This window comes from Oncorhynchus mykiss, chromosome 11, assembly GCF_013265735.2.
Source record: "Oncorhynchus mykiss isolate Arlee chromosome 11, USDA_OmykA_1.1, whole genome shotgun sequence".
NCBI lineage: Eukaryota > Metazoa > Chordata > Actinopteri > Salmoniformes > Salmonidae > Oncorhynchus > Oncorhynchus mykiss.
In genome coordinates this window covers 32,578,136-32,590,371 of record NC_048575.1, presented here as the reverse complement: position 1 = coordinate 32,590,371, position 12,236 = coordinate 32,578,136, and the positions used below count along the sequence as shown (strand labels likewise).

General features: G+C 44.2%; 1 protein-coding gene across 4 annotated transcripts in view; it reads right to left on the bottom strand.

The window, feature by feature from the left end:
* The window catches only part of fars2 (phenylalanyl-tRNA synthetase 2, mitochondrial), a 116,074-nt gene that overhangs the window by 75,191 nt on the left and 28,647 nt on the right, over positions 1-12,236 (bottom strand). For 3 of the 4 annotated variants that reach the window (XM_036935306.1, XM_021620658.2, XM_036935305.1), the window contains 3 exons: positions 8,096-8,761; positions 7,643-7,805; positions 7,274-7,405 (listed from right to left, as the gene is read on the bottom strand). In XM_036935306.1, the coding sequence (XP_036791201.1) occupies positions 7,274-7,405; positions 7,643-7,805; positions 8,096-8,761 (961 nt within the window). The remainder of the gene's footprint in view (positions 1-7,273; positions 7,406-7,642; positions 7,806-8,095; positions 8,762-12,236) is intronic. The other variant, XM_021620660.2, reaches the window with a different exon arrangement.

Below are 12,236 nucleotides of genomic sequence, written 5' to 3'. Positions count from 1 at the left end.
CTCTTTGTCTCTAGATAGAGATACTGATCCCTGCTTTTACCAAGATATCAATTGTTTTGATCAACCCTTCCTTCCTTTTCTCAATCTCCATCTTTTCCTATTCACACATCAGCAGCGTTTTCTTTCCCTATCCCTTTTTTCCCTGGGTCCTTTTCCTACGAGGGGGAACTGGCATTAAGGCGTCAGTCAGAGGCCAGGGGGGCGTGGGGTTTAGGGACTGATTAAAATCTTCAACTCGTAAAATAAATAGAAAAAAAAAGGCCAGATCTGACAGAAGGTGGTGTAATGAGAATGTAGACATCGAGTGGGACGGGTCAGAATTGGCACATGATTTATTCAGTGTATAAGGGGAAGGGAGGTGGATTAAGACTTTAGGTGCCACCTGAACCAATGCCCCTCCCCCCACCAGCCTACCCACACGCCCCACGCCTCTCTGCTGTCCCTTGGGAGCTTGTGGCCCTCTGGCACAGGGACTTGAAGGGACGCTAATTGTCAGCCGAACACAATTTTAAATCACATTGGTGGGGTCTACTGTGCCCTCCGGTGCGTGACTAAACTGAGGCGGGGGGGTTCGGGTTAGGGGGGTGACACGTGCCGTCATTAACACTGGGTCCCATATGCGATGGTCAGGTTCTGGGGAGGCCCCTCAGTAGCGCCCCCTCTCCATCACACACACCCTTGCCCACCCTTCAGCTCCCTGTGGAATCAAAGCGTGCCAAGAGATTACACACCGGCGCTCTAATGAATATCTAAGTGGGACCGCCAGCACTAATGGAGACTGGAGACCTCCTCTCCCCCGCATCACTTCCTTCACCCCTCCATCCTCCTTTGATCTGTCCCTTAACCCCAAGCCTGTGGCACACCCCGTCCATGCTCTGAATATGGCTGGTCATGCTTTAAACCCCCCCCCCCCCCCCGGCAACCTGGCTGCTGGTCCCGTCTGGAGAGAGAACCCCACACATCTCTCTTTCCCTCAACCTCTCTACCATCTTTTTCTTATTGTCTCATTGTTCCTAAGGGAAAGGGTGCATGTATGCGTTTGTATGAGTTAGTGAGGGTGGGTGGGTGGGTGTGTGTGTGTGTATGTGGGGGGGAATGAATGAAGAGTTGCCTTGGTAACGGAAGGCACACTGATCTGCCGCAGTGGAGAAATGGGGGGGGGGGAGACAGAGTTGAGAGAGTAAGAATAAGCATGAGCGGGGAGCTAGTCTGTGAGAGTGTGGGTGTGTGTGTATCTGTGTGTGTTAGAGTGGGAAGGAGAGAGAGAGTGGCAGGGTGTGGTTAACAAAGTCCCTGCAGTGAAGAGTGAGAGGGAAATGTGGAAATAAAATACAAGTGTGTTTCTGTGTGTGCATATGTGGGCACATGTGGTTTTGTGTGTAGTTTGACAAAGTCATTGAAGAACAACCCTCTCCCGCGGATTAATGTCAAGAGCATTGCAACAAAGCAATGTTCTTGACAGGGCAGCGGGACACTTCCATTGATATGCAATCAACCCCCACTCCAGTGTGAACTGGTCCCATTAAAGTGACACACACACACACAGGTGTGTAGTGTAGCAACATCATAGTTTTGCATGCCTATTTATTTCCCCAGTGTTAGTGCCTGCAGGTAAGAAGGACAAGGGTTACAGAGCCATAAAACAATCTCAATTATAGTCCTTGCAACAGATCATAGTCTCCGCCTGGCAACAGCCACATGAACGGTGTTGACAGTAGCACCATCAATGGTCAACGCACAAAGGGTCTCAAGGTACAGTATCAACTGGTCAGCCAACTGGGTCGTGTTCCAAAGCCACAAAATGGAAGAAAACGTTCCAGAACAGAGAGAAATGAGGACGTACTTGGCTTGGGCGGTATACCGTATACCGTCAACACCGTTGAAACTATTTCTTTGACGTTTTTCTTATACATTTTGATATTTGTAGATACTGATGTAAATATTTGCAGTCAACTTGTGCAATACGTCAGGAGATGAAGCAGATCGCATCCTTCATTTCACCTGTCACATTATGAAGCTCACCACAGATCCCCAGAACAGTTGAGCTGGTCACGTGTTTGTTTGTAAAAAAGCGGGAGCAGGTGAGTCTAAAAAAAGCAGGTGAGTCTAACTGTGAATTGACAGGAGTCACGTTTTTTTTTTCCTTCAATAGAGTGATCAGGGACTTGCAACTATAGTTTTGCTTCACATAAAATACTGTACATTAGTGCAATATTCGGCTGAAAATAGCTTCATTGTCATCAGATGACAACAGAAGTGTTTGCGTGTGCACTACAGTAGGGTGGCTTTCACACTATTGTGCCAACCCGAACAGTCTTTTGACGCCTTCTGTATATTTCACTGAAGCAAAAGCGTAAGACTACTGATTCAGTGATTCCGTACTATTCCCTCTTCTCGAATGGCTTCTCGAATGGCTTCAGTAAATGTCTAGGGGTGGATGGCTGGCTGGGAGATATTGCTGCAGCGTGAGGGGGACATTCCAGGTCCTCTCCCCTGGAACGAGCCTTTGTTTGGGCCACTGAACCAGCTCCCCTCCCCTGGGGCCCAACAGAGTGTCTTCCTGCCTCACACTCCCCAAATGGGACACTCCCACCACTCCCAAGCTCACCTCTGGCTCTGCCCCCTGTTGCACAACACTGCCATCTGCTGGTGGAGGCAGGAAGTGTGACTGCACTGCAGAATGGCAAAGGACGGAGGAGAAAGGTTTGACCCCAACGACCTTAGCCACAACAGCAAAGGGCCCTCGGTTGGGGGAGAGAGCAAACACTAGAGCTAAACTGGAGTCATGTTGTTTTGGCGTCCATTTAATGTATTATTGATTTCTAGATAAGTGGGATATTTATTGAGGCGCATCAGCACACATATTTGTTCAAGGGCAAAACAGCAAGAGCTATCTCTTAAGTATACAATTCTGTAAAGAGTACCGTCTGTTGTTCGCTTGTGTGTACCCTCCGTATGTATTTAGACAGTGAAGCTAAAATGTTACATTTGGCTCTATACTCCAGTATTTTGAATATTTTACCTTTTAGAAATAGATCTAGTCCCCTCATTTGAACATGTCATAATGTTTCACTAATAGGGTTTTAAAGCAGTCAAAAGTGTAGTATTTGGTCCCATACTCCGAGCACACAATGACTACATGAAGCTTGTGACTACACACTTGTTGGATGCATTTGCAATTTGTTTTGGTTGTGTTTTGTGTCGTTTTTTTGCCCAATAGGAACTGAATGGTGAATAATGACTGCAGTACTTTTCTTTCAAAGTGTGTAGATAAGATGTTTGTGAACACTTCTAAATTCATCCTGATAATGCATTGCTAAAGACAAATCATGAATTAATTATGAATAATGATGATTGAAAAAGTTGCAAAAGCTGAACCCCCCCCAAAAAACATGCTAACCTCTCACCATTACCAATGATGGGGAGGATAGCACATATATATATATATACACACACACACACACACACACAGTACCAGTCAAAAGGTTGGACACGCCTACTCATTCAAGGGTTTTTATTAATTTTGTAAAATTTTCTACATTGTAGAATAATAGTGAAGACATCAAAATGATGAAATAACACATATGTCGTAACCAAAAATAAAGTGTTAAATCAAAATATATTTTGTTTTTGAGATTCTTCAAATAGCCACCCTACGCCTTGACAGCTCTGCACACTCGTGGAATTCTCTCAACCAGCTTCAAATGGAATGCTTTTCCAACAGTCTTGAAGGAGTTCCCACATATGGTGAGCCCTTGTTGGCTGCATCTCCTTCACTCAGCGGTGCAACTCATCCCAAACCATCTCAATTGGGTTGAGGTCATCTGATGCAGCACTCCATCACTCGCTTTTTTGGTGAAATAGCCTTTACACAGCCTGGAGGTGTGTTGGGTCATTGTCCTGTTGAAAAACAAATGATAGTCCTACTAAGCGCAAACCAGATGGGATGGCATATCGCTGTAGAATGCTGTGGTAGCCACGCTGGTTAAGTGTGCCTTGCAAAGCCGCGGAGCAAGATCGATTACCAGGACGTGTACTCAAAGCATGCGCGGACCAACTGTCAAGTGTCTTCACAGACATTTTCAACCTGTCTTCAACATTTTCAACTGAGTCTGTAATACCTACATGTTTCAAGCAGACCACCATAGTCCCTGTGCCCAAGGATGCGAAGGTAACCTGCCTAAATAATTACTGCCCCATAGCACTTATGTCGGTAGCCATGAACTTTTTTTTCCACACTCCACACTGCCCATTCCCACCTGGACAAAAGGAATACCTATGTGAGAATGCTGTTCATTGACTACAGCTCAGCGTTCAACACCATAGTGCCCACGAAGTTCATCACTAAGCAAAGGACCCTGGGACTAAACACCTCCCTCTGCAACTGGATCCTGGACTTCCTGATGGGCCGGCCCCAGGTGGTAAGGGTAGGCAATAGAGGTCGACCGATTAATTAGGGCCGATTTCAAGTTTTCATAACAATCAGAAATCTGTATTTTTGGGCTCCGAGTTTGTAAAAAAAAAAAACTTTATTTAACTAGGCAAGTAAGTTAATAACACATTCTTATTTTCAATGACGGCCTAGGAACGGTGGGTTAACTGCCTTGTTCAGGGGCAGAATGACAGATTTTCACCTTGTAAGCTCGGGGGATCCAATCTTGCAAACTTACAGTTAACTAGTCCAACGCTATAACCACCTGCCTCTCGTTGCACTCCACAAGGAGACTGCCTGTTACGCGAATGCAATAGAAGCCAAGGTAAGTTGCATTAAACTTATAAAAAACAATCAATCAATCGTAATCACTAGTTATAACTACACATGGTTGATGATATTACTAGTTTATCTAGCGTGTCCTGCGTTGCATATAATCGATGCAACGCTGGGGGATGATTTAACAAAAGCGCATTTGTGAAAAAAAAGCACAATCGTTGGACGACAGTACCTAACCATAAACACCAATGCCTTTCTTAAAATCAATACACAGAGGTATATATTTTTAAACCTGCATATTTAGCTAAAAGAAATCAAGGTTAGCAGACAATATTAACCAGGTGAAATTGTGTCACTTTTCTTGCGTTCATTGCATGCAGAGTCAGGGTATATGCAACAGTTTGGGCATCCTGGCTCATTGCGAACTAATTTGCCAGAATTTTACGTAATTATGACATAACATTGAAGGTTGTGCAATGTAACAAGAATATTTAGACTGGATGCCACCTGTTAGATAACATAGCGAACGGTTCCGTATTTCACTGAAATAATAAACGTTTTGTTTTCGAAATGATAGTTTCCGGATTCGACCATATTAAAACCTGTTGGTGCTAGGGGGCAGTTCCCGTTTTAACGGGATATTTTATCAGGAAAAGATGCTAGAATATGCATATAATTGACAGATTTCGATAGAAAACACTCTAACGTTTCCAAAACTGTAAAGATATTGTCTGTGAATATAACAGAACTGATGTTGCAGGCGAAAGCCTGAGAAAAATCCAATCCGGTAGTGCCCCAGGTTTTGAAAGCGCTGCGTTCCAATGACTCCCTATTTGGCTGTGAATGTACCATCAACGAGCTTACGCTTTCTACGTATTCCCCAAGGTGTCTACAGCATTGTGATGTAGTTTTACGCATTTCTGTTGAAGAATACCCGTAGGCGGCCACATTGCGTAAGTGGTCACATGGTGGCTCCGAGAGAGATTACTCCAATCGGTCCTAGAGAAAAGCGAATTGTCCCGACGGATATATTATCGAATATATATTAGAAAAACACCTTGAGGATGGATTCTAAACAACGTTTGCCATGTTTCTGTTGATATTATGGAGCTAATTTGGAATATTTTTTGGCGTTGTGGTGACCGCAATTTCCGGGCGATTTCTCAGCCAAACGTGCCTTGCAGAACAAACAGAGCTGTTTCGCCTACAAAAATAATATTTTGGGAAAAAATGAACTTTGGCTATCTACCTGGGAGTCTCATGAGTGAAAACATCCAAAGTTCATCAAAGGTAAACAATTTAATTTGATTGCTTTTCTGATTTCTGTGACAAGGTTGCCTGCTGCTAACAAGGCATAATGCTATGCTAGGCTATGATAAACTTACACAAATGCTTGTCTAGCGTTGGCTGTAAAGCATATTTTGAAAATCTGAGATGACAGGGTGATTAACAAAAAGGCTAAGCTGTGTTCCAATATATTTCACTTGTGATTTTCATGAATAGTTATGCTAATTCGTGTCAGGCGATGATTACGCTCCCGGATCCGGGTTTGAGAGTCACAAGAAGTGTGACCAAAGGCTCGTATTTCTGTGTGTTATAACTAAGTCTATGATTTGATAGAGCAGTCTGACTAAGCGATGGTAGGCAGCAGCAGGTTCGTAAGCATTCATTCAAACGGCACATTCGTGTGTTTTGCCAGCAGCTCTTCGCAAGCGCAGCGCTGTTTATGACTTCAAGCCTATCAGCCTAATGGCTGGTGTTTCCAATGTGAAATGGCTAGCTAGTTAGCGTGGTCCGTGCTAATAGCGTTTCAAACGTCACTCGCACTGAGACTTGGAGTAGTTATTCCCCTTGCCCTGCAAGAAGAAGGACGGAAATTAAACAAATTAACTTTTGACAAGGCACACCTGTTCAGACCTGTTAATTGAAATGCATTCCAGGTGACTACCTCATCAAGCTGGTTGAGATAACGTCATCAGGGCTACTTTGAAGAATCTACAATATATTTTGGTTTGTTGAACACTTTTTTGGTTACTACATGGTTCCATATGTGTTATTTCATTGTTTTGATGTCTTCACTATTATTCTACAATGTAGAAAATAGTAAAAAATAAAGAAAATGAGCAGGTATCAAAACTTTGACTAGTACTGTATGTAAATAAGGTATTTCTGTTTCTTATTTTCAATACATTTGCAAAAATGTCTAAAAACGTGTCTTCGCTTTGTCATTATGGTGTATTGGTGTAGATTGGTGAGGGAAAAATAACTATTTAATCCATTTTAGAATAAGGCTGTAACGTAACAAAATGTGGAAAAAGGGAAGGGGCCTGAATACTTTCCGATTGCACTGTATTTGTATGTGTGAGTGTATGCAAGCATACGTTTGTATTTGCCCAAGTGTGTATGTCTATGAAAGTGCATTTTCTTGTGAAAGCATGTTTGTGTTCATGTATACAGTAAGTGCATGTGTGTTTGGAAGAGTGAATGAGGGTGTGTCTGTGTTCATGCGTTCGTGTGTGAGTGTTTACGTGTGTGTGTGTGTCTCTCAACAGATGTGCTTACCAGAGTGCACCAGCTCCTGCTCCATTACTCCACAGCCCAACACCTCCAGCCAGTCCTCCTGGAAACGCACCTCCATCTCAAAGGAGGGATGGGTAAAGGGGAAGTAACACTCCACCCAGCGGATCTCCAGCTCTGGCACAGAGAAGAGAGGATAATATGAAGGTAGATGGAGGAGAAGAAAGGACAGGTTGAGACAAAAAGGCGAGGGACTGATCCCAAAAGTATAAAAAAAAACGTCCTTTCTTTCTAGAGACCACTGGCCTTAAAGGACTATGGGAGAATTTTAATTGCATTTCTTCTCTCTTTCTCAAGACCCATCGGAAGGTAAGATGTCCCTATCAACAAACTTGAACTTGGAATGTTGTTTACCTTCTCCAAACAGGTGTCTGACCATACGGTCGAGGGTCTGTTTCAAATCAAACTCCACAAGCTTAACTGCCTCCAGAGTGTGTGTCTCCTGCTTCTGAGGGGTCCGGTGCCCCCCGCTCTCAAAGAGAGACAGGTCCTCTCCACTCGACACCTTGGCAAACAACTTGGGGGTAAAAAGGTGAGTTACTGTATGTGAATCTAAGATGACTTATCAATGTCTTTACAGCACTCAACACAGCATATTTAAAATCGATAAAACAGAAGATCTTGCCGCTGTGTAACAAGGGCCCACTGTATTCATCATACTTTGTGAGTCCTACTCTTTGACCTTGTTGTGACACTACAGAGAAGGCCTTGACCTTGTGGTTAGGAGTATAAGCTAATCAATAACACTGGAGCTTCTCATGGCAGTGTTGAGTTTAGTACTTTAACTCCACAACCATTTATACTGACCTCGTGGTTGGAGAAGAGGCGTACCCCCTCCATCTGATGGAACACGGGGTAGTGGCTGGCGTCGATCTCATCCCTTCGGTACACGTCACCCGCCAGCAGGAAGGCATCCAGCCCCGAGCACACCAGCTCCCTCTGGTGGGCGGACGTGTGAGCTCGCAGCATGGTGCCCCGGTTGAGGTAGTAGTTGTCGCCTCGCTTCCGGCTGGGGTGGTCGGGGGGGATGAGCAGGCTGTCAAAGTTCTGCTCCGTCGTCACCACCGGACTGAGGTTGTCATGGACCGAGAAAAGCGGGTTGCCAGAGCGCATGATGTAGGCACGGTAGAAGTGGGCTTTGATTCGCTCTTTGATGAGCCAGATAGGATGGTGGGCTTGGTTGTGCAGGTTGCAGCCCACCTTGGCCAGGATCTTGCTGGTCACGTTGGTGAAGTCATCACGAGGGTAGGAGTAGCCCATAACTTTGACCGTTGTATCTTGGCCAACCAGGGGCTGAGAGGAGGGGACATCAGTGGTCAAGTGACAGGAGGAGGGGAAGAGTCTGGGGGCTGTGGTTGGCCTGCCATTGGCTGGGAGGCAGCAGAGCGGCCTATGATGTGCTAGGGGCTTGAGGATAGGGAGAAAGAGGGGAAGGATCCTGCAGTGCAGCCTCATGGTACCTGCTCCATGGACCTATAGAAGACAGGGACATGTGTCAGTTCTGGCGGCCTTTCAATTCCATAGCAACAAAGTGACACAGGGACTCAAATTTCTCACTTTGAAATGTATGTCAAACAAAAACAAAATGGTTACTAAGTTAAATAACCAAACGGTTACAAAGTATAAATCAATGCACAATGACTACTTAACAATTTCCACAGAACATTTTACAAAAACATTACATGACAATATAATTGAAACACTTGAGTAAATGAAGGATGCAAAGTATATTGAAAGCAGGCCCTTCCATACCGGTGTGGTTCCTGAGTTAATTAAACAATTAACAACCTATCATGCTATAGGGTCACGTATATAAATGCTGGGATGTACGTACATATCCCAACCAGAAGCCCTGGATTATAGGCAATATCCGCATCGAGCTAAAGGCTAGAGCTGCCACTTTCAAGGAATGGGACACTAATCCGGACACTTATAAGAAGTCCCGCTATGCCCTCAAACGAACCATCAAACAGGCAAAGCGTCAATACAGGATTAAGATTGAATCCTACCACACCGGCTGACGCTCGTAGGATGTGGCAAGGCTTGCAAACTATTTCGGACTACAAAGGGAAACCTAGCCATGAGCTGCCCAGTGATGTGAGCCTACCAGATGAGCTAAATACCTTTTATGCTCAATTCAAAGCAAGCAACATTAAAGCATGCATAAGAGCACCAGCTGTTCCGGGCAACTGTGTGATCACACTCTCTGTAGCCGATGTGAGCAAGACCTATAAAGCCGTGGTGCCAGATGGCATGCATGGACCAAGAGGTAAGTGTCTTCACTGACATTTTCAACCTCTCCCTGACAAGTGTCTTCACTGACATTTTCAACCTCTCCCTGACCGTGTCTGTAATATCTACATGTTTCAAACAGACCACCATAGTCCCTGTGCCAAAGAGTGAGAAGGTAACCTGCCTAAATGATTACTGCCCCGTAGCACTCACGTCGGTAGCCATGAAATGCATTGAAAGCTGGTCATGGCTCACAACACCATTACGCCGGAAACCCTAGACCCACTCTAATTATCATACCGCGCCAACAGATCCACAGATGACGCAATCTCAATCGCACTCCAAACTGCCCATTCCCACCAGGACAAAAGCAATACCTATGTGAGAATGCTGTTCATTGACTACACCTCAGCGTTCAACACCATAGTGCCCACAAAGCTCATCACTAAGCTAAGGACCTTGGGACTAAACACCTCCCTCTGCAACTGGATCCTGGACTTCCTGACGGGCCGCCCCCAAGTGGTAACACACCTGCCACGTTGATCCTCAACAATGTTGTTGGGGAGCGTAGTCCACTCCTGTACTCCCTGTTCACCCACGATTGCGTGGCAAAGCACGACTCCAAAACCATCATTAAGTTTGCAGATGAGACAACAGTGCTAGACCTGATCACCGACAACGATGAGAAAGCCTTTATGGGAGGAGGTCAGAGACCTGGCAGTGTGGTGTCAGGACAACACTCTCCCTCAATGTGAGCAAGACAATGGAGCTGATCGTGGACTATAGAAAAACATTTGACGGGCCTGTAGTTGAGCTGTGTCGGGACTCAAGTTCCTTCGTGTCCACATCACCAAACTATCATGGTCCAAACACACTAAGACAGTCGTGAAGAGTCCGCTCCATCATTCATTGAATCAGAAGGCTCATTCATCACAAAACCCACGGATTTTGCCAACTACTTTAATCTTTTTTTTTCATTGGCAAGATTATCAAACTTCGGCATGACATGCCAGCAACAAACGTTGACACTACCCACCCAAGTATATCTCACCAAATTATGAAAAGACAAGCATTGTAATTTTGAATTCTGAAAACTAAGTGTGGAAGAGGTGAACAAATGATTGCTTTCTATCAACAATGACAAGCCACCGGGGTCTGAAAACTTGGATGGAAGATTACTGAAGATAATAGCAGACGATATTGTCACTCCTATTTGCCAAATCTTCAATTTAAGCCTACTCAAAAGTGTGTGCCCTCAGGCCTGGATGGAAGCAAAAGTTATTCCCCTGCCTAAGGATAGTAAAGCCCCGTTTACTGGCTCAAATTACAGACCAATCAGCCTGTTACCAACAAAAAATTGTGTTTGTCCAGATACAATGCTATTTTACAGTAAACAAATCAATAACAGACTTTCAGCACGCCTATAGGGAAGGACATTCAACAAGCACAGCACTTACACAAATGACTGATTATTGGCTGAGAGAAATTGATGATAAAAATATTGTGTTGGCTGTTTCGTAATACTTCAGTGCGGCTTTTGACATTATCGATAATAGTCCACTACTGGAAAAACTGATGTGTTATGGCTTTACACCCCCTAATATATTGTGGATAAAGAGTTACCTTACTAACAGAACACAGAGGGTGTTCATTAATGGAAGCCTCTCCAACAAAATCCAGCTAAGAATCAGGAATAACCCATTCAACAGTCAAGGCCCCTTACTTTTTTCAGTCTTTACTAATGACATCCCACTGGCTTTGAGTAATGACTCAACACTATACACGTCAGCTACCACAGCGACTGAAATGACTGCAACACTTAACAAAGAGCTACAGTTAGTTTCAGAATGGGTGGCAAGGAATAAGTTCATCTTTAATATTTAAAAACTAAAAGCATTGTATTTGGGAAAAATCTTTCACTAAACCCTAAACCTCAACTAAATACGATGTATTTCAATGTGGAAATTGAGCAAGTTGAGGAGACTAAACTGCTTGGAGTAGCCCTGGATTGTAAACTGTCATGGTCAAAACATATTGATACAACAGCAGCTAGGATGGGGAGAAGTCTGTCCATAATAAAGCGCTTGTCTGCGTTCTTAACAGCACTATCAACAAGACAGGTCCTAAAGGCCTTAGTTAGGTCACACCTGGACTACTGTTCAGTCATCTGGCACACAGTGGAGGAGAGATTGACTTCATCACTACTTGTATTTGTGAGTGGTAATGACATGTTCAATGCGCCAAGCTGTCTGTTTGAGTTACTAGCACACAGCTCGGACACCAATGCATACCCCACAAGACATGCCACCAGAGGACTCTTCACAGTCCCCAAGTCCAGAACAGACTATGGGAGTAGTACTACATACAGCCATGACAACATGGAACTCCATTCCTCAGCAAGTAACTCATGCCAGCAGTAAAATTTGATTTAAAAAACATATAAATAAACCTTATGGAACAGGGGGGACTGTGAAGCAACACAAATATAGGCACAGACACATGCATACAAAACGCATGATAACATAGACACTGTACGCACACACATGGATTGTGTGTTGTAGATATGTGGTAGTAGAGTAGGGGCCTGAGGGCACGCACTTAATATGTTGTGAAATCTGTTGTGAATGTATTGTAACATAAAAAAAAATAATGTATAACTGCCTTAATTTTGCTGGACCCCAGGAAGAGTGGGGATCCATAATAAATACAAATACAT